Source organism: Poecilia mexicana, unplaced genomic scaffold (assembly GCF_051168715.1).
Source record: "Poecilia mexicana isolate PSO_F unplaced genomic scaffold, ASM5116871v1 scaffold_11, whole genome shotgun sequence".
NCBI lineage: Eukaryota > Metazoa > Chordata > Actinopteri > Cyprinodontiformes > Poeciliidae > Poecilia > Poecilia mexicana.
This window is the reverse complement of record NW_028263380.1, coordinates 4,716,739-4,737,610: the sequence shown is the minus strand read 5'-3', so window position 1 is coordinate 4,737,610 and position 20,872 is coordinate 4,716,739. Positions and strand designations below refer to the sequence as shown.

The window sequence follows — 20,872 nt, the reverse complement described above, 5'->3', positions numbered from 1 at the left end:
TGTCTCCCTTATCTCTGCTACGCCGCGCGTTTCGGGGCCACAAAGGAGATGAATAGGCGATTCCGCTATCTCAATTTTAGCTCGATAAAGTCAGCTGCATTTTCACATTTTAAAGATAAAAGCTCTTTCTTTGAGTGGGAAATGTAAGACTTATCTCCGTACGGACATAAAGCAGAGCCAGATTCAGTGTTTGTTTGTAAGCATCCAAAAGATAACATTTATAAAAATAATAAAAAAAAACTACTAACATTTCTGTGAGATCATATGCTTTTGCTTATTGATGTTCATGTCTTAGAACTAGAAAAAACAACCAAAAAAAAAACTAATTTCAAATTTAAATTGAACAACCTCTGTGGCTTATTAGTGCTTCAAAAAGCCTATACATGAAAACATTTAATTATTCAAAAGCTACACAGCTTGCACTTGTCAATCAGAGGAAGATGGAAAAAAAACATCTCTTGTGATGACAGTCGATTTTGGCGCCGCAAATGGCTGAATAAACAAAAGGCTTTTAGCCAATAAGCCAATGCTATTCAGCAATCTCAGGAGTCTTTGATTAAGGCTTTACAGGATTTGGTTGCATTGTGATGTGAATTATTCACTGCCCCACAGAAACGTTCATGCTCACCATTCCATGTTTTGTCTCGTTACAACCACAAAATTCAATGTATTCTGTCAGGATGTTACAAGACAAAAAAAACTGAATGTTGTGCTTAAAGAGGCAATGTTATGTAAAATGAATCTATAATGTTATTCCCTCATCAAATACATACATGGAGTGTTGCCTTGATTCTTTCATGCATGTTTGAGAAACCTTTTAATCACCCGTGGCAACCATTCAGCTGTGCAAAACGCCTGGGTGGACCTAGCCCCGCCTTCAAAGACAAAGCTCCTCCTCAGAGCTGCGGCTTCCAAATTTCCAAGCTTACGCCTCTCAGTGAACTTCCACACTCGACTCCTTCAGACTAGCCAGCAGGAATTAGCAAACACCTGATGGAACCGAACGTCAGCTGAACTCATTAAACGATCTACGTCTCAGAGGTACACTGGTAAAAACGTTGGTGAAAAGTTAAAAGAGCCATGTTGTGATGACTTCCTGAAGGAGGAGTTTCAGAAAGAGCAGGAGATTTTTAAAGAGACAGAGGCCCAATTTCAAGGCTTTAAAAGTCAAATTTCTTTTAAGTCATATTTGGTATATACAACATTTTTTTTACCAACTAAAGTTAAAGTTACTTGATTAAGTTGTAAAATGGCACAATGTGCCTGGAAAACCGCATAATACTGCCCCTTTAAACTGTAAAGTGGTAGGAAAAAAATCATACAAGGTTTTACCAAATCAAATTAACTGATGCTCTCATTGAATAAACACTAGAGAAAACAGCAATAAATAAATAAATAAAAAAAAAGAATTACAATCCAATAATATAGACAATTGGGTTTTCTTAAAGATTAATAGGAAATTATTGTGGCAACTGTAATCAAATTCTTAAAATAAGACATTTATAATAAATCATGCAATAAACCCCAAGAGTGACGTTCATGAAGTTCATCATCTGAAAATACAAATGGTAATAAAGAACAGCAAACCTACTGAGCCGTCCACCTAACAGGTAACCATCCCTGTGGTTTAATTATGTTCAATAGGTCTTGCCATATTCAGTTGACCTCTCTGTGTTCCTTATTGCTAACATGGTGTTGCCATATCCATTCATTCCTCCCTGTTGAGTTTCTTCATTTGTTCCTTCTACTTTTGAACAGATTTTATTTCCATTAAAAGTTTTTTCTGTTTTTTTTTTTTTAGAGATGCTTTGTGTTTTAGTTCAACTCCCTTAAAAACGCACAAAAAAACCCAACCTTGAACATGCTGATGCACACACAGATATAAACACTTCACTTTTCTGACCCAGACTGTTGGAAAAAAACTCTCCAGTCTTTTCTTTAATATCTGCATAGTAGTCATGTTGAAAATTCTTTCCTTATTTTAGTATTTCTTCAGTTTTTAAATATTCTATCTTTGCGTTAACCTACTTGCTTTGATTGCCTGTCACTTTGCTGAATTTCCCCTCTGTGGAATAATTCTGCTCTATTCTAATTTCTTATTTAGAACAACGAGGCTGTTATGATAAAATATTTAAAATATTTTGTAAAAATGCTAATGTACATGAATATATATTTTATGGTCTTATTCTGTCATTTTCTCCTCTTTGAAGAGTCTTGTTTTTCAAAAAAAAACAAAACTTTTTTGCAAAGGTGAGGTGGGGGTTTATCCATTTGGATCAAAATTGGTTTATTTCACGTCACAAGAACAATGGGATGTTGCAGCAGATGCAGACTATGAAGACGACACAGTAAGGCATTAAAAAAAAAGCCTTACCGCATGAACTCATCAAAATGTGATTTGAATTGCTTTTCTTACTCAATATAAACACCACATTTGCCAAATTGTGTTCTTTCAACATTAGTGCAATGTTGAAAAAGGTTTTGTGCACATTTGTAATGGAAGCGTAGCTAAAGAGCAAGAGAGAGCGAAAGAATCCATTCTATATTATCAGCATTTTTACCTAAACTAGTCTGAGCATTCCCTTTAAGTGGTTAGACTTCACAGGTTTTTGTCTTCTCCATTTACCTCATAACTAAAACAAGTTAGGGTGATTACCGTTTCCTGTTTGCTCTATAATTTCATGTAATTATTGAAATCTGGAGAATAGATGTAGTTTTGCAGTGAATTGCCGTTTTTGTATTTCATTAGATGTGAAATCAAGGCTTCCTGATTACCATTACTGACCGTTCACATACATTTAAGAGTGATGAAAAGCAGGAAAACCGTGGATTCAACCCGAACATTAACGCCGAGATGCTTTCCTATGAAAGCAGAGGTGAACCTCCGCTAACTAATTTGCATGTTGTGCCTCTGCACTCGTCAGTTCAGTGAACACATCATCCCCACCCCACAGTCTCATCAGAGGCATGTGTACTCCACACCTTCCTGTCACCCAGCCTGTTCCTGCTGCTAAGGTAACCTTCCAGCTCAGCCCGGCTGCCTCTAACAGAGCGTGGGCTCTCCGGGTCTGACTCCGCTCGGATGATTAAAAATAAAACATCACAATTCCATGGCAAGGATTTTTTTATTTTCTTTGTCCACTAATGGCAAAGTAATAACTCTCATCTTGCTGTTATCCCTGTCATGCCGTAATTGAATCTGTGGAGAACAGCATGCTGCTGTCGCAGCGGGAGGCTGGCTGGGGGGAGACAGGAGCTGTAATGTGGCTTTATTTAGAGAGGCGACGCGTCGCGGCGGGCCGTCAGAGCCATGCAGCCAAGAATGATGAGGCACGCCACAATGCGGGGTGAAATTTGCTTTAGGAGATTTAAGCTGCGCTGCAGTTACATCGATAGTGGAATTTGTGTGAAGCAGAAACTTTACAAATTCAATTTCTATAGATCCAAAAGGAGCGTCTGAGGTGTCAGACAGTGGTTTTGATTAGTTTTTTCTGTTTCTGATTTTCATGCAGAAAACTGGATGTGTTTGTATGTTGCATCTGTCTGATGGGGCTATGGTTGGAAATCAGCATTCTGCTAAATGCTGTAAGTAGCATTTAGCAGAAAATAGCTGCTAAATGCTAAAAAGCAGCTATGCGTGATAATTGAATTTATCACGCTGACTCGATACATGACATGTATGACAACATATTGTCATACGTGTTCAATGTATGACAACATTGAACATCTATCAATAAGCAATAGGGCTGCACCGATTGCAGTTTTCTGGCTGATTGCCGATTACCAATTTCTAAAGTCTGACCTGCCGATTCTGATTTTGGCCAATACCAATATTTTTGTGTGAAATGTCGCTAAACATGGCAAGAAAGTCACTGAGATGGCAGCAGTGGGGTGATTTTTATTAATATGTCAGAAGTGCTCAAAAAAAAAAATCTATAATAAGCAAACTTTCTAAGTAGATCATTTATGTTCCACAAAAAATATCAAGTAGATGGATACGGAACTGCAAATTTCAACCAGAAACGGATTAAATTTGTGGTCAAGGACATTGGACTGCTCACATTTTGAAAACAAATGTACAGTCCAACTGATCTGTCAACTTCAGGCTTTATTTAAAGCAGCTTTCTCTCGGCCTTTGTCTCCCAACAGAAACAGAAAAATATACCAATAATTGTTGTTTTCTTGGGAATCAGGCCTCATTAAAATATTTATGTGAGCAAAGAGAGCAGGAGAGAATCAAATGGATGTAAATAAGCTGGTGGAGAGCAGACTGCGAACGCTAGTGATGACTTAATTAACATTCTAATTGATGCATGACATTGTCTTCCAGCTCCAGCACGTTGTTCTGGAAGACTGTGTTGTAAAAAGAAAGGGATGAAAAAGTGTGAAATAGTTCATAATGGGTTTGTGAATTTAACTCAGAATCACCAAATACTTTCCAACAGACATACACATAGTTCTGGTAGAGGGTGAAGTTGTGAAGCGTTGTTTGATCGGTTGAAAATAAACTAAATCTTTTATAAAATATGGCTAGTGTTTAGGAAATAGAGTGAAAAAATTAGGATGCATTATTAAACATTCTGTTCCTTAATGTTCAAATATTGATGCCAAATCTATTTTTTTGTCTCTGGGAAAGATTTGATTTCACTTAAACAAAAAGTAATATTTCTTTTTAAAGTTATCAAAGAAAATATATTAAAATGTTAAAATTAAAACGTTGGCTAACGTAACTTCAGTGAGACATCCACCACCGTCCATGGTGTCGAGGCCTGATGTCGGCCTCGTCATCAGGCCGTGGAAAGTTGACACCACTCCTTACTTCCAGCTTTGAGATGTTTGAGCGTTTTTTTTTTTGTTGCATGGACGGCTCGTTTAAAGTCACCCCACAGCATCTCGGTGAGATTGAAAATCCAATCTTTGACTAGGCCCAGAACTCGGATCGCTGTCATCTTACAGCGCTCATTTCTGTTTCAGGGAAATTACTCTGGAAGTCTTTAGTAGGGATGCACCGATCCACTGATTTCACCTTCGACACAGATATCTGAGGGTTAGCATCCTTCAAACTGCTGAGCAATGAGGTCCTGTGTGCAACTTTAATCGTTTTAAGTTGGAACCAATAAAGGGGCGTTCTCAATTAGTTCTTTCCAGAAATAGTTTTTGTTGTTATATTTTCGAAGGCATTTTCTGTTTTATAGTTTTTTTTCTATTATTGAAGGCTGAAGCAATTAACTGGATTTATCGCGACGACTCGATTGTTGAAATAATCAACTACTTTAGTAATCGATTAATCGTCTGGAGTATACAGACTCTAATAAAGTCTAAGCTGTATTGAATTATTTGGCAATTTGCATCTTTTAATGCATTTCTACTATTGTATATAAAAGACTTAAGCAGTTAAATGAAAAAAATCTGCAAATGAGAATTTTTTATGCAATTAATCATCAGAATAATCAATTACTAAAATAATCATTGATTGTAACCTTATTATTTGAAACATTCTGTATTGACATTTATATTAAACATCTATATGTCCAAATACATAGAGAATCAATAAATTGTCCAGTTGTCTTCAAACTTTATTTCTAACACTTCTGTTGCATTTTTGTGATTAAAGGCAGTTTTTCTTTTTTTTTTTTTAAACCACTTTCAGCTTATGGTTGTTGGGTCTGTTGGGTCCAGTGTGGATCTCTTTATCCCCAATGTCACCATATGAAAGAGATAAAAGGAAGATTTAATCTCCCTCATTCACACAACAATGACATCATCTGCATCTTCATTTTGTGGCTTAAAAGGCTTCATCTGGAAACTGAAAGAGGGCGAAAGTTATCCAGAGAAAAACTTGATCAACTATGACAGTAACAACACATGAGCGCACAAGGTGTAATCTAATTTTAACCGTTGGTGTAACTTATTTATGCTTCAGAAGTCAATTTTTAATTAAACAATTCAAAAGCCTTGGAAGTTACTTTTGTCTGTTAGAGTCAGAGACAAAGGCTCATTTCAACACTTTCATCTGCCGAACAAAGTAGAAGCAAAAGGTTCTGTTTGTTTCAAAACATCATTTGTTCAAGAGGAAAAACCAATTAGACTTATTTTTTCTCACAAATAAATACTTAATTAAGGTCCTGCAACATTTCTGATCAATACATTTGGTTAAAAAAAATGCTGTTGTTCAAAAGAATGTTATCGTATGTGGAGAACTTGCTCTGGTGCAGAAGTCCTTTTAGAATACAGTGAAACTTGATTTCTCAGATTCATAATAAATAAATTGGAGGCAGATTTGAACAGATTTTAAAGTTGCAGCCAAATGAGGCATGTGGATGTACCAACATATTCACTGTACAGGTTTTACACACGGACACAGCCAGTAGTCATTCCACAGAGTCTCACTGAGGACGGTGATCTAGCCTATTAGCATCTAAATTAGCTGTTGTTATAAATCCAGCCGTACATTTTAACACCATACAATACAGACCCAGAATCCATCTGGGGAGAACTCCGTCTCCTGCTGCTCTGCCACGCTTCAGTTCATGTGACAGATAACTGGGAGCCACAGCTTGTGAGGTTTTTTTTATGTTACAATATTCAAATGTTGCCGTTTATATCTCTTACTTTAATTTCACAATTTAGATGCAACAAACTTCATCCCAAATACAAATTTTAAAACTAAAAGATGTAAAAATAAGTGGCTAGTGAAGAGCAATCACGGTGCATCCAATTCCCATGAATTTTACTTTGTATGTATGTGGGTACATACAAAGTACCCATGTACATTGTATGCGAGTACATTTTAAGCTGTCTAATATATGTCTTTATATTTTTCAAGTAAGGATGATTGGAGAAACGTACCCGGTCACCTTTGATGTAACTCTGTGTGAAAGTTTAGCCTACCTTATGATAAAATCGCAGGCGTCAATGAGGCCACCGTAGCGGGACCGCTTCAGGTTCCCGGAGTTCCCCACCACAGCGCAGCTCCGGCAGCGCTCGGGGCTGGCGTCCACGTAAAGGACATCGTCAGGGATGACTTGGAACAGCTCCTCCACCACCTCGGAGAAGTTGGCCGGCTGCCTCTCTGACTGCAACCACTGGTGACGACAAAACGAAAGCCTTTGAGGGAGGGGAGAGACCCCCTGGGGGTCGCTTCAAGTAGAAATGACTTATAAAGAGGACGGCCGAGCTGCAGACGCGGAATTTATTTCCGACATAACCTCAGGGGAGAAGTTAGCTTCTTTTGCAAGGCCACATTAGATTTTCTTCAAGGCTTCCTTCACAGTAATGCGTGCAGGATTACATAATTTGACAAAGAAGCTTAACATTATTTTAAACACATTCCATCAGCTTAATAGGACTAGCTTCACGTTCTGATCTCAAAAAGGGCTTTTAAGCAAATCAAATGACATGTATACCAGATAGAGCCCCATACTGTTTTCATCCTGTCACAGTGTTAGCAAGTTAGCATGTTAAATTACCTTATCACATTGAGCCTCACACCGTTCACTCCCTGTGTCAGTGTTAGCATGTTAGCATGTCCATGTTAGCTTTGACAGCTCAGTGGAGAAAAGGGCCCAGGTAAACCCGGTGTTCAGCCTTACAGCGGCATCTCCAGGTAGACACATCCTCTGGAATGAGTAGTGACAAGAGACAACCTTGTCATCAATTTCTTTTTTCTTTTTTTTTCCTTTTTTACTCTGGAATCTAATTAGGCGTCATGCGAGGTGAACGTGGGAACACCTAAGGCTGTGACCAGGGGCGGTCCTAGCCCGTTTGGTGCCCTGGGCCAACATTAGATGATCATGTACCATTATAGGCACCCTCAAAATTATTTTTATATTTTATTTGAAAAAAAAAAAAAAAGTGAAAGTAACTGGAATAATACTATATACACATGGAAAAACCAATTGTAGTCATAGTTTTGCTGACAATGACTACCATTGGTTTTAGCTGTTATGAATATAAAGTGCTAAATCTTAAATGTTAGTGCCTGTTATATAAAAGAATAAGGTATGCATTGCTTTACTACTAATTGTCAACATTAAGACAACTAGGTAAGAAGGTCAGGAAAAAGTTTTAATTAAGAAAAATGTAGCGAGGAAGAAAGAAGTAGCTATGCTAGCTTGACTTTGACAATCTTTGCATGTAGATGTGGTGTGGAATTCAGTGTGTTATGGTTCAGCTACAAAATTTAAAAAAAAAGGCGACTGACACACCAACATTGACAGATCATCAGTAGAGCAGGTGCTTAGATGGATGAAAAGTAAAATTATGGTCTTTTTGCCCTCCAGTGTTGTGCAAATGTGCAAAATTTCCACGTGTTAACAGTAACATGCAAGGAGTCCATAGTCAAACATTTAAAAAATTATATGTACTACAGCTGCATTTTTATCAAAACCCAAATTTCACTGGAGTCCTTGGGTATAGCTAATTAAGTTCTAGTTTTTCTATTTTTCATCACAAAAAACAGACATTTCAATAAAGGTGCTTGTACGCTTTTTATACCCTCTCTACTTTTGATGCGCTACTGTAGGATCGCAAAAGACCTTGATAATTTGGCTCTGCAGTCAAAGGTGTTACTAGTCAGCAGGATGTTGGTGTACTTTCATGGCTTTGCTGCTGGTGTTTCCACTGCTAAACACTGCTGCGCTTTCTGATGAAAATTTTAAGAGGGTGAAATGTCAAGGCGTTAGCCAAGTCTCAGAGTTACGATTGAAAACATAGCTGTACTTATCTAAAGATAAACAGGAGGAGAGGCGGTGAGAGAAAAACAACAGTTTTCTTCTCCCCCATCGTAATCATTAAATGCATACAAATGGTGTGTGGGAGTTTGTTTTGCAGTCTGATCCTGGTAAAGATCCCCTGGATTTGGAAACAATCAATGAGGCCAAAACAAACACCTTCTTGGAAGCGTCACAGCTGTGCATGAGCTCCCTTTATCTGCATTCTTTCAGAATCTGCACCTCGCCCGTTTCCAGAACCAGCTCCTCTCTCCGCTTCTCCAGCTTTTGTAAGACGGCATCAAGAGAATATCTTCCACATCTCACCTGCCACCATTTAAAGGTCTCCTCAGAGAGGAAACTGTTCTCCCTGGTCATCAGAGGGTGGATGGATAGGTTGAAGTGCTCGGCGAACCACGGGTCGCCTTCCAGCTCAGCGATGCACTGCCGACAGGAGCACGGCCCCTTGGAGAAGAAGCTGTCCGAGAGGCGGAAGTACTTGAAGAAGTAGAGCGATGGGTCCCGGAAAGTGAAGCTGAACAGGAGCGTGGTGAAGGTAATGACGCACACCAGGAGAGCAAAAGTCCTGAACTTTCTCCGTTTGACCAAAGACATCTTGTCACTTGGTTGAAAACTCGGAGAGTGCAGTGAAGGGAAATGGCATCGTGGAGAGTTGAGATCCACAAATATTTCAATCACATGGTGTAATGTGGAAAACCCCGGCGTCCTTACGATGCAGAGAGATGAGGATTTAGGTCATAAACGTCCTCATTCAAAGGTGTCCGTGTTCTTATTTTGAAAAGATCTTGAAATCCACCAGAGGACGGTGTGTGTTCTGTGAGAAAACCGCTTTTACCAATCAGGTATTTAGTCTGCAGGGTCAGTGACTGCTGTGTCTTTCACTCTTCTCTTATCAACCTGAAACACAAACAAAGAGAAAAAAATGTTTGACAGAGAAAGCAACATTCAGGCTTTAAAGGGATAGTTCAAAATTTCCAAAGTAAGGTTCAAGTGAAAATTACATGTACAGAAAGTGGCCTAGTCAGACAATGGCATGCCTTACTAGACCAACGATTGAGCAAAACCATTCTTATTCTTAATACAGGGTTTTCAGTGATGTTAGATGCCTTTATTTTTAATATTTTAGACAGGAAATGAATGTAGACAGAACAGGAGAAGACATGCAGCAAAGGTCTGTTGGTCAGGAATCAAACCACAGAAAGTTAAATCAAGGACCAATAGCCTCCGTATATGAGGCGCTTGCTCCAACTCTACAGTCGTGTTTCCCGTGTTTTTCCAGCAGACTTAACCCATTTAGCAAGCACTCACAGACCACCTAACTTGAAACTGGCATCTCAAGAACATCTTAATATATACAACCTGAAATAAATAAAAAAAATGTCCCTTAGCTCACTTATGTTGTCTTCTTTGTTCATCCTGATGACAAGGACTGGGGCCGTTTTGTAAATGTGACAGATCATGACAACACAATGAACCAGTCTACTCGGGGTAATTTGAATTATTTACAGACAATGTGATTTCTTAGCTTTTCAATGATGTCAAAAACGTGGAAATCAAAAAAGTAGTGTGTGCTTTATAACATTAAAGGGCTACTTATAACTTAGAAGCATAGTAAAAGGAAAAACAGACTTGAGCTGCTTTGGCAGAATTTTTTATTTTATTTTATTTTTTTAAAGTCCCAAGAAAGCCTGACGTGAATAATTATTTTATTTTAGGTATTAAGATGCAGTTAGTCAGCGTGGGGCGCAGCGCTGCTCACCACCATATCGCACTCAACAAAGTTGGGCTGAGTTAGGTTTGTGTGCCGGTGGCATTGAAATGCCTTGCTGCTGAAATGTGCTATACAAATAAAATTTGATTGATAAGTATTGTAATAGTGTTCTAAAAAAAGTTCACCCTGAGGAACTGAAAAATATTCCTGCTCATATGAACTCCTCAAATCATATCTGTAAACTGGCATTGTTTTCTGTCCATCTTCAGCTTTTTGCATCATAAAAACATGCATATTTATATTCCAAGCTGAGAAAGCTGAGCACGGTGATAAATCTTGATTAATCACAGTACCGTAAAGTTTGATTAGTCTGAATATATTTTTTAATTAATTAATTGACAGCACCAGTTTTAACAGACGTCAATTTAAAGGACTGGGAAATATCACTTTATTTTTTTGCTAGTACGCTAGAATGCTTAATATCATTAATTTCTCAAGCATGACGTTCCTACAGATGAACTGATGGCACATAATCAGCTTAAGTGTTTAGTGGAGAGCACTACATGCTTTCTCAGATGTGTGAAAAATATTTTTCCCCCATAAAGATTTTTATTTTCCCCATAATGAATGAAATCATCATTTAAAAATTGCCGTTAAGATTTTACTCTGATATTTTTGTCTAATGTTAAAATTTAATTAATGGTATGAAACATTTAAATGTGACAAAAGAAAAAAAAAGAAAAAACAGAAGAAATCTCTGAGGGGGCAACACAATTTTCACAGCGCCGTATTTTGGTGCCACATTACACAGCTCTTAAAAAGACTATTACTGACCGTCTTTAGTGAAAATGGCTGCAACCAACCTGGACCAAAACAGATTTGATTATCTGGCTCCTCCTCACCCAGTGCAGAGAAAATGTTGCTGTCTGGATAATCTGAGATCCAGAGATCATTGATTGACCAGACAAAGAGCAAAACCTAAGGAAATAGTTTGCTGTGGGCCATTTCCAGTGGCCATTGGACAAGATCTTCCAAAGGAAAAAAAAAATCCTATCAAGTCCATACAATTCAGGTGTTCAAACTGTGATTCTAACTTTTGTTTTTCTTGCTATTTTATAGCACAATCAAGTAGTTTTGTTAACTTCAGTAAGCTGTTGTACAAATGCTATAGGCCTGTCGTGATAAACGATAAATCAATTAATCGCACGATAAATTAAACCTATCGACCTCATTTAAATTATCGACTTTATCGTCTCTTCCTGTCTTTTTTTCTATCTGTTGATGACACTGAATGAAAAAAGGCTCAACTCCGGTGCTCTTCCTTAGTGTAATGTCCAGCACATAATACACAAGTTGTTGGCGGACTGTCGGCCCATTTTCAAAACCTGACAGACCACCATTAGCCGACAGAAAGCCTAGGTATAACGGTTCGATCGGGTTCGTCGTGCCATGTGGTGTCCAGCCACATGGGCACAAAATAATGGCTACAAGTCCAGTTAACTAATTTTAAAACCAAGCATTAATCAATGCTTTACTAGAATCTACCTGTGATGCATGTGGCTAGAGTCCGCGTAAAGTCCTGACTGGATGAAAATCATTATAACCTATTTATGTCACGTTAACGAAGAACAGCTGAAAAGTTACCGGGTTGCAGTAGCAATTTGGCTCCAGTTCCTCCCCTTGTCATTTCTATATTCTTTGAACGAAATGTTGAATAAATATTAATGTTATTTCCACATATCATCTCCAATGTCCGCTGGACTTCGGGTTGCGCCGTGTCAGCTGTTTAGGATTCCCCTCCGTAATTTCCCCTCAAAAAGCACGGAGGAGAATCCACGCTTTCTGATTGGCTGCCGGTCACATTCAACGGGCTGCATTGACGCTTCCAGTCGGGGGAAATCCATGATTTAGATCGGAGCGGCCACGACGATCCACCGTAACACACCACACACTGAAGGATGATCGGTTACGAAATCACCAGCGGCCAACGTTCTAAGATTATCATAAGGGGAAAATAGAGGCAAAAAAATCGTGTAGTATGAACGACTGCGTTAGGTAGTCGGATGTGCCCATCTTCTCTATTTAAATCTAGTGATTACTGAAGGGCAATATAGTATACAGATTTCATAATCTGCACTCTTTTGGTTGAATGCAGTATTTATTTCCACTTTGGCTTTATGTTGTTTAGCTTTTATTCAAGTATGTTTTTTGTTAATGAGACTGAGAATCCATTTTATTTTTGCTTGTTTTGTTTAGTTTATCAGTTCCAGTGTTGTGTGTTCTTTTGAAAATAAAGTGTATCTATCTATGGCAGGAAATCACATGCATTACTAGTCATGTCCATTAAATCAGTGTCAAAAGGTCTCAATACAATATTATCGTTTATTGCAATAATTTTTTAGACAATCGCTCTGCAAAATTTGTTATCGTGACAGGCCTATATACGTATATCAAATATGACTAAAAAGAAATCCAACTTTGGAATGTAACAACTTGAAATCGAGTCTCTGTCTAACAATTCTAGTTCTTTCTGAAACTCTGCTTCAGGAAGTCATCATAACATGTCTGTTCTACTATACCTTTAGCAACGTTTTTAGCAGCGCTTCACTGAGAAGTAGTTCCTACAATGAACTTAGATGTGTAAATCCATTATTTGTTTGCCAATTGCTGCTGGCTAGTCTGAAGGAGCAGAGTAGTGGAGCCGTGGAGGAGTGGTGCTCTGTGAAATTAAAGGATTTCTGATCTTTATAGCTTTCTTGGCCAATTGTCCAATCTAATAAACAATGTGAAAACACTGAGAAATGGCAGAATAAGCTCAGTTTGGCATTAGCATAAAGGATTTAGCAAGATTTTAATGGCTGCAACCCATTTTTAACCGTGTTATGAAACCTGCAAATGTAGTTTTCGTATGAATGTGGCACTACTTGGAAGGAAATATGCAGATTTTCCAATAGTAATTGGAAGTAGCCAAGAAGAATTGCTCAGTTTAAAGGTAGAAGCAGGTTTTAGGGTGGAAACGGCAGCATAAAAGAACAAATGAGAGGGGGGATTAATAAAAATTTTATTATGGCCGTGTAAACTTACTAGTAGCAGCAATAACCTTAAAAACTGCCAAGACAGAATAATTAACTGAAATAAAAGCTCTAAAAAAAAAAAAAAAAAAAAAGAAAAGGTGGAAAAAGTTCATCCTGAATATTTATACGTAGCTCAATCTCATAGAGCAACCACTGGGCATAAATGCTCACTACAGTGTTGTAGTAGTTTATCACCCGCTGGGAGTTCCTCTTTGAAACATTTGGGGGGGAAAAATAAGTAGAGCTACCGCAATTTATTTCAGCAGCTGAAATGTCATCTGCTGTAAAAAGAAGAAGCTTTAAAGCTCCACTCCGGTGTCCCGAGGACCACAAAACAAACGATGTGGTCGAAATACTATTGATGAAAGTGCACTTTCATACCATTCCCAGCAAAAGTTTTTAAACAACCCACTTTTATAATGTTCTGCTTTCGAGAAGGCAGACTTTGTTGTCATCCGTTGACGTGGTTTTCATCAATAGTTTGAGTGTTTAAGAGATTCTTTCAAAGACCGTTTTGTCTTGGTTGCTAGTCCTGCATAGTGATACTAATTTGTAATGATTAGTGACAAACAGTAAGTAGGGTCAAACGTAATGCTAATGCCACCATAACTACAATCAATACATACATTTCTTACAGAAAGTATTTAAATATGATCTCAGTTTTACCACTTCCTTTTGTCTTTGTCGTTTCCGCCAGCAGTAATAACCGGTTGTTGATCATGCGACTCGTGATTAAAAAAGTTGTTTCCACTGCAGTTTTTGCAACATACAGTTATTTTGATAAGGACAAAACCCCACCTCATCTAGAGCTAAAATCTTTCATCAAAAAATTTGATTTTCTTTTTTTTTTTGTCAAAATCCGGCGCATTTCAATTAAGCTTCATTTATTTATGTTTAACTGAAACGCAACTAATGTCGGCAAGAGATTTTAAAACCTAGTCAGAGGACGTGCAGAGAGTTAAGATGGTATTAAAAAAGAAAATGAATAATCAAGATGTCCAACATATCTGTGTTTTAGCCAATCTGCAATAGAGGAAATGGAGAGCAAGATTTAAAGTTAGCCTCTTTTATCTTAGAATAGAAATATATTTTATTTGTCCTTGCATGCCAACATGGAGCTTTGGCACCTTTTTGTCAATCTTGGAGTTATTATAGGAGCCTATATTTTACAGGAGGTACAGAGCTTTACAATGCTAAGTTGATGACTAAGTTGATAAAGAGATAAAAATGTCAAAAAGTAGTAGTCTCAAACACAATGGGTAGACATCTGCTCCTAAAAATGAACAACTAATAACCGGAAGAAGGATTAGCAAAACATTATTTGCAGGATCCAAAGTCTAAAAGTGTTTTAAGGTAAAACCTGCATCAGTAGGTTAAAGAATGACTCAATTAAAAATGGAAAATTGGCCACAAACTCTGATTTGTACATCAGTATAAACTGGATTTAATCATTTTTCAAACACACGCCAGTATCTGACACACCAGTGACAGAAACACCTGGAGTTAAAGTTTCATTTTTCCAGACCGTGACTTTTTCAGCACAGAAAACGGCAGCAGGCGTCCTGGGGTTTCATTTCCAACATGAAAAGGCCACCTCCGCCTTTGTACGGGGGACCAGCCATCCCTCTGATGTGCAGCGGTGTTTTGGGACTCCAGCGATAACTCTATATTTAGGTAACAGCGGATCTGCAGTGCAGATTAAACGCTATCATCCCCTCACAGAGCGAGAAATGGGTTTGAAGGAGCGAGCCGCAGGAATCTAACAAACCTCAACTCCCGCCTCCCTTTTACTCCTTAACAGTTTTTTAAGAGTTTGTAGAGAAGATTTGTGGTGAATTCCATTTCTTTAGAACAGGTCTGCAGTTTTTTTTTCTTTTTTTGCTGATTAGAAATTGATCAGTTCGTTCAAATTCCACCCTAAGGGGAGGAAAGCAAATTGGCTGAGAAAGACTATGTGGCTCGTGTGCTGATTTCATTTTCGCTAAGGGAGCAGAAAACAAACGGCATGGCTGTTCATCAGCTGCACTGACACAAAGCAATGCTCAAGCGATCCTAGCCTCTGTGGGTAAATACAGATTTGCGGACAGCCCAAAGGGCGAGCGCAGTCCAGGAGATCAACCTTAACAGCTTTACCAAGGGGACGCATCAATAACGGGCTGCTGCTGCCTCTCGGTTTGAGGTCTTTTGGTGGTTAGATAGCAGAGCAAACAACATTTTTCTCAAACAGGTGGCGTCGCACCGTGTTCGACGGCCCGTCGACCGTCACATTGTTTCCCCCAACCTTGTCCAAGAGACTCGGGCGCTGATCAAAGGTTGCCGAGCTGAGACAGCAAAGCGTCTGTTCACACTTCAGAGAGCAGGGAGGAGAGGGTGAGGAGAAGAAGAAGTGCACACAAGCTTTGATTTTTTTTTTCAGCCTAATCTTTGCTTTTGAGGAGTCAACAACTTTTCAAGGGCTGTAGTTGCTGCAAAGTGATTTCGGTTTTGCGGTTTGTGGAAATTGCCTTTTGTCGTGTCTTACCTCTGCTTCTTACTCTCGTGGGCTGTTCAGGAAATCAGAACCGGGCCGTTTTGAAGACGTTTAAGCATACCTGAGAGTGGTTTTGTCTGCCGGACTGAGAGTGGGGCCAGAAGAGTCAAACGTTTAACTCCTGACTTTAGTGCATCAGCGACTGGAACATGTCAGTTTTACATGTGGACAATCATGCTTAAGTTGGCTTTATTCTGAGGGTTTCTCAGTGGCTGAAAGTTAAATTAGAAGCATAAAAAAAGTTTATAGACTCCTTGTTGTAATAACAGTACATGCTAATAACTATTATACTGCGCGTTACCCCCAATATTGGAAGGGACATTAATGTGTTGAATCCAATAGAAAATCTATGGAGGGAATTAATGATTAGGGTGATGGCAAAGAGACCGTACAGCCTCATAACTAAAGGTAAATCGTCAAAGTTTTAACTGGAGTCAATGTCACTTCTATCAAATAATGTCCCAGTGATGCTCAATGCAAGTACATGCCACAGATTATTCAGATTTTATTAGCAAAAACAACAAAAGTCTGGGTCATTCTTGAAGGATTTCCAGCTGCTTGAACGTACCACGTTCATTCGGAAGTATCGACATGATGGTAAGGTCCAATTAGTGCACCACTCAGGATGGAGACGATTCTGTGAGGTTAATGGGTTTTGGTTCAAAATGTGCAAATCTACCCCACACCAAAAGCCAAACACTTTGTCTCACTACATTCAGCTATGTTTTTCCCACAAAGTTATTATGCACCTTGATGAGTGACGGGCTGAAAGGCCGCTCACCAAGGAGGAAGCCATTACTCCAAAAGAAAAGTAAAAATGAATACAGGAACAAAGTCCTTCACTTTTGGGGACATGCCTCCTGGTCTAATGAGACTAAACTGGAATGGTTTGTCACATTTGGAGGAAAAAGCAGGATGCTGGCAAGAATAGGAGCAAACTAACCCAACTATGAAGTATGGGAGTAGCAGCATTGTGTTTTAGTGGTTGTTTCGCTGCAGAAGGAACTGATGACATTGTGAGGAACAAAAATTATGTGGAAATATATAAAGAGGCCAGAATTCCAACAAACTACTGTGAGCAGCTTGTGGAAGGACGTCCAAAAACATTTAACCAAAATATTACAGTTCAAAGGCAATGCAACCAAACAGTGTGGAAATGTGTCATCTTCTGATTTTGAAGACGCCAATAAGCAAATCTGTCAAATTCACTCATTGTGGCATTTTGCAAATGGAAATAATTTGATCATTCAAGCCGAGTTAAAACAAGAGAAGTTTCTGACTTGATGTCAGGAAATGGGAAGAAAAAAAATCATTTTACTCAGTGTATGTAAACCTCTTTTCATCTACATCATTGCTTCATATTGGCCTATTCTATCATAGAAAACCAAATAAAACCCAGTAAAAATGACTCCTGGCAGGAATGTGTGATGCACAGTGTGCGTCAGGTGTGTAGCCGCATTTCAGGCATCAAACGGCTTCTGAGGCTTCGGCATTAATTTCAGATTTTCTGCTTTTCTCCTCCGTTTAATGCAGCTAATTCAAACACCTTTACAAGAGTTATTGGACCTCATCATGAGTTCTGCGTTTTTTGCACTCCTTCCCGTTGCAACTACACACTCGGGCCATTTCTTAGAACCTCAGCACTTCACTTGCTGCAAAGAGGTTCGACTTTTTTTTCTTTCGCTGACTGACTATTTCCTGCGTTTTTCATTGTTAGCGATCGGCTGGAAGCAGAGTCGCCACTTGAAATGAGTGATGGCACTGTGTTTAGTTTATGCTGAGTTTCAGTTGATGGAAATAAAGGAGGAGAAGGCAGGGAAATTTCACAGACAGAGCCTGAAATGATTTCTGTGCTATGTGCTGGTCCGTCTCATGGCTCAACTCCTCGGCATGAACAACACAATGCTGGTACTATAAGTAAGAATCCCCTAATCTTTCCTGTCGTTCTCATTCAGTATCTGCAGCTTCACCTGACAGAATGAATAATGAATGAGAAAACTCAGGGATGGTAAAGGCAGCCGAGACGAAATCCAGAGGGATCTTCGATGAAATCTCAGCTCTGTAGCTAATAATACCATCAGAGAGCTCCGGATGTTACATCTGATGGCATCACGTATATAAGTCCTGTAAGTGTAGAGCGGAGAATTTCATTTGAGCAAATACCGACTCGTAGCTTGGTTTTTATCAAAAAGGAAAAAAAAAAAAGCCATTAGTAATGTTTCCTGCTCAAGCACAAAGGAGATGAATCACAGGGCGCTGATGGATTTACAAATGTTCTCACAAGATCTTAAGGCGAGAGTTCAGGATTTTTAAAGTGAGATTCTGCTAAATGGCTGTAAGGAGGTAGGACCTTAGCCAGGGGCCGAGGGCTCCGTACTGTTATTTTCTGGCCTCGCTCTGGGAAGAACCGGTCCTGACTTCACATCTAGCATATAAATCTTTATTACTCCATTACTGTTTTATTATTTATCATACAACTATGAATTCATTTAGCAATGTAAGCTAACTGAATTTGGTTTAGCGATTGTGTATCAATTTGTGGCTGCATTTAATAATTTAAGCCTTAATTATTATGTCAGTTCTTGATTCAATAACAAGTAGTAGTTTTGGTTTCTGTTTCTCCATTAAGTTTTGCATTTCATGGTGAACAAACAAACCCCGCCCCCAATGCGCTGATGTATTAGCCAAACTCTAAACGTTTGTCTTCAGTCTTGGTCATGGGAGGTCTTGTCTTAAGATTTCAAAATTCAATTGAAATTCAGAAGTATTTTATTGATCACAAAGGGAAATGTAATTAGGTACCGGCAGCCAATTTTTTTTCTTTAGATTTTTGGTACTCTAAATGCATTTTTCTACTAAGTGTATTACCAGAAAAGAGCAGAAAAAATTTCAGCCCATTATCTCTAACGGTTTTTGAGATTTTGGGGGTTAGGTGTACCTTCCCACAAACGCACCTTGGAGTAGAAAAAGATGTGGTTTTTGAAAGTCGATTACTCAAAAAATAAATCAATTTAACACTTATTTGTAATTACATTCTTTAAATAGATATAAATTATATTCTAAAACATGAAAATGTGCAGTATAATTAGCTTACTTTAAAAATGAAGGTTCTTTAAAAAATTGAATTTTTAAAATAACAGAAATTTCAATATTTACCCTGACAGCAGAGATGGCATGTTTGGGATATGATATTAAAAAATATATATTGAAACTAAGGCCCAAAAGCCATTTTTCCCAGGCTGCTATGTGATTTTAACAAGCCCAATTTTTTGTAGGGGTCTGGGACAGTCAAACAAAAAATTATTTGGCTGCAAAAATGCTTCCTAAGCTAATTTGACCGACGGAACAAAATTTCAAAAATAGACAAAATTGAGTATTTTTTGACCACTCCTCAAATTTGTATCTTTCATTGGATTTCAATGAAACTTCTTTAGTACAAGTAAATTAGGTTGCTGAATATTATAAAGACATCCATTTTTGGCTACCTTCAATAGTTTCCTTAATATTCCAGGTAGGAAAGATGGATTTTGAGGCGTTTTTTAAAAAATTCGTATTTTAGACAATTTTTGACTTGCTCCAAAATGTTTGTTGTTTTATGCGTTTCATAGAAACTTCCTTCCTAGATGTCAATTAGGCTGCTGCATCAGATAAAGACATTTACTTAGGGCTATCTTCAGTAGTTTTCTTAATAAAGCTGGCACAGAAAATATAGATTTTTCCTTTTTTTAATGGAAAATTCACTATTAGCGACCATCTGAAAAAGTGCCAAAGAAGGTGCCATTTTTCATAAAAATGGTCTAGAGTTAACTAGTAGTAGTCATCATTCACTGAAAAACAAGAAAGCAGCAATGAATATTCTCATTAAATTTTTTTAAGCTTTACATGTATTTGAGCTTCTACTGAAATTAGATACCCTGATTTTCTTTATTGCTCACGTTGATTTTGATTATAAAAATGAACACATCTTATTGTTAAAAAAAACACAAAATAAAAATAAACATGAAAAAACACCATGTTCATTTGTTTATTTTTTCATCCATGAACTGTCATGTCGGATGTTTTTCTGTACACAGACATTGGGAAATCGATCGATTTCACAGACTCTCGTCTGTGAAATCTCGCACGTTTGTGCTGCGATGTCACCAGACAAGTAAAATTAAATAGTCTATAAAAAGAGTCCGATATGAGAAATGAAGTAACAACGTATCTTTAATAACTAGCATGTATAATGAGCATTGATATTTTTGTTTCTTAACCGCTGGTTGTAGCGTAAGCGGCACACTAATGAAAAAAAAAAAAATCCGCTCCAAGACCGAACCCATTTCTCTGAGAATATACAATCAATATTATTTATTTTATTGACCAGGTATCTAAATTCACACATATAAGCTCCATCTCCTACCACTCCGTTTTGTATTTTAAGCGTAAGCTATATAGAAACCCAGCTAAAAACAAGCAGCTTGCTAACAGGACGGCGAAGTTAGAGAAAGCCCGACCAGATCGGCAGAAACCGCCTTCCCACACCGGATTAAATAGCTGCAATCACATATCAAAATAACGCTAACTATTATCTTTACATTACTTTAAAGATATCTGATGTAAGAAGGTGTGTCTAACTTACCCAAGTATGGATTTAGTACGTCCGGAATAGAGCAGTGATCCGAACAGTCAGCAGCGTCCACAGAAGGCGGCTCCATTTTTTTATGCTAGAGGGGCGACGTGCCTTTCGTTGATGATATGCTCGGCGCGTCACGCACATTGATTCTACAAGTGTGATTCCTGTATTATATTAAAGCTAACAAATTAATCTTTATTTTGATACCCG

The 20,872-nt window shown here is 38.2% G+C and overlaps 1 protein-coding gene across 1 annotated transcript in view; it reads right to left on the bottom strand.

The window, feature by feature from the left end:
- Positions 1-20,872, bottom strand: part of LOC106924718 (CMP-N-acetylneuraminate-beta-galactosamide-alpha-2,3-sialyltransferase 1-like) — an 84,787-nt gene that overhangs the window by 19,689 nt on the left and 44,226 nt on the right. Inside the window, exons 2-3 of the mRNA XM_088010091.1 lie at positions 9,039-9,629; positions 6,892-7,085 (exon numbers count right to left, since the gene is read on the bottom strand). Coding sequence (XP_087866217.1) covers positions 6,892-7,085; positions 9,039-9,326 — 482 coding nt within the window. The 5' untranslated portion in view covers positions 9,327-9,629. The remainder of the gene's footprint in view (positions 1-6,891; positions 7,086-9,038; positions 9,630-20,872) is intronic.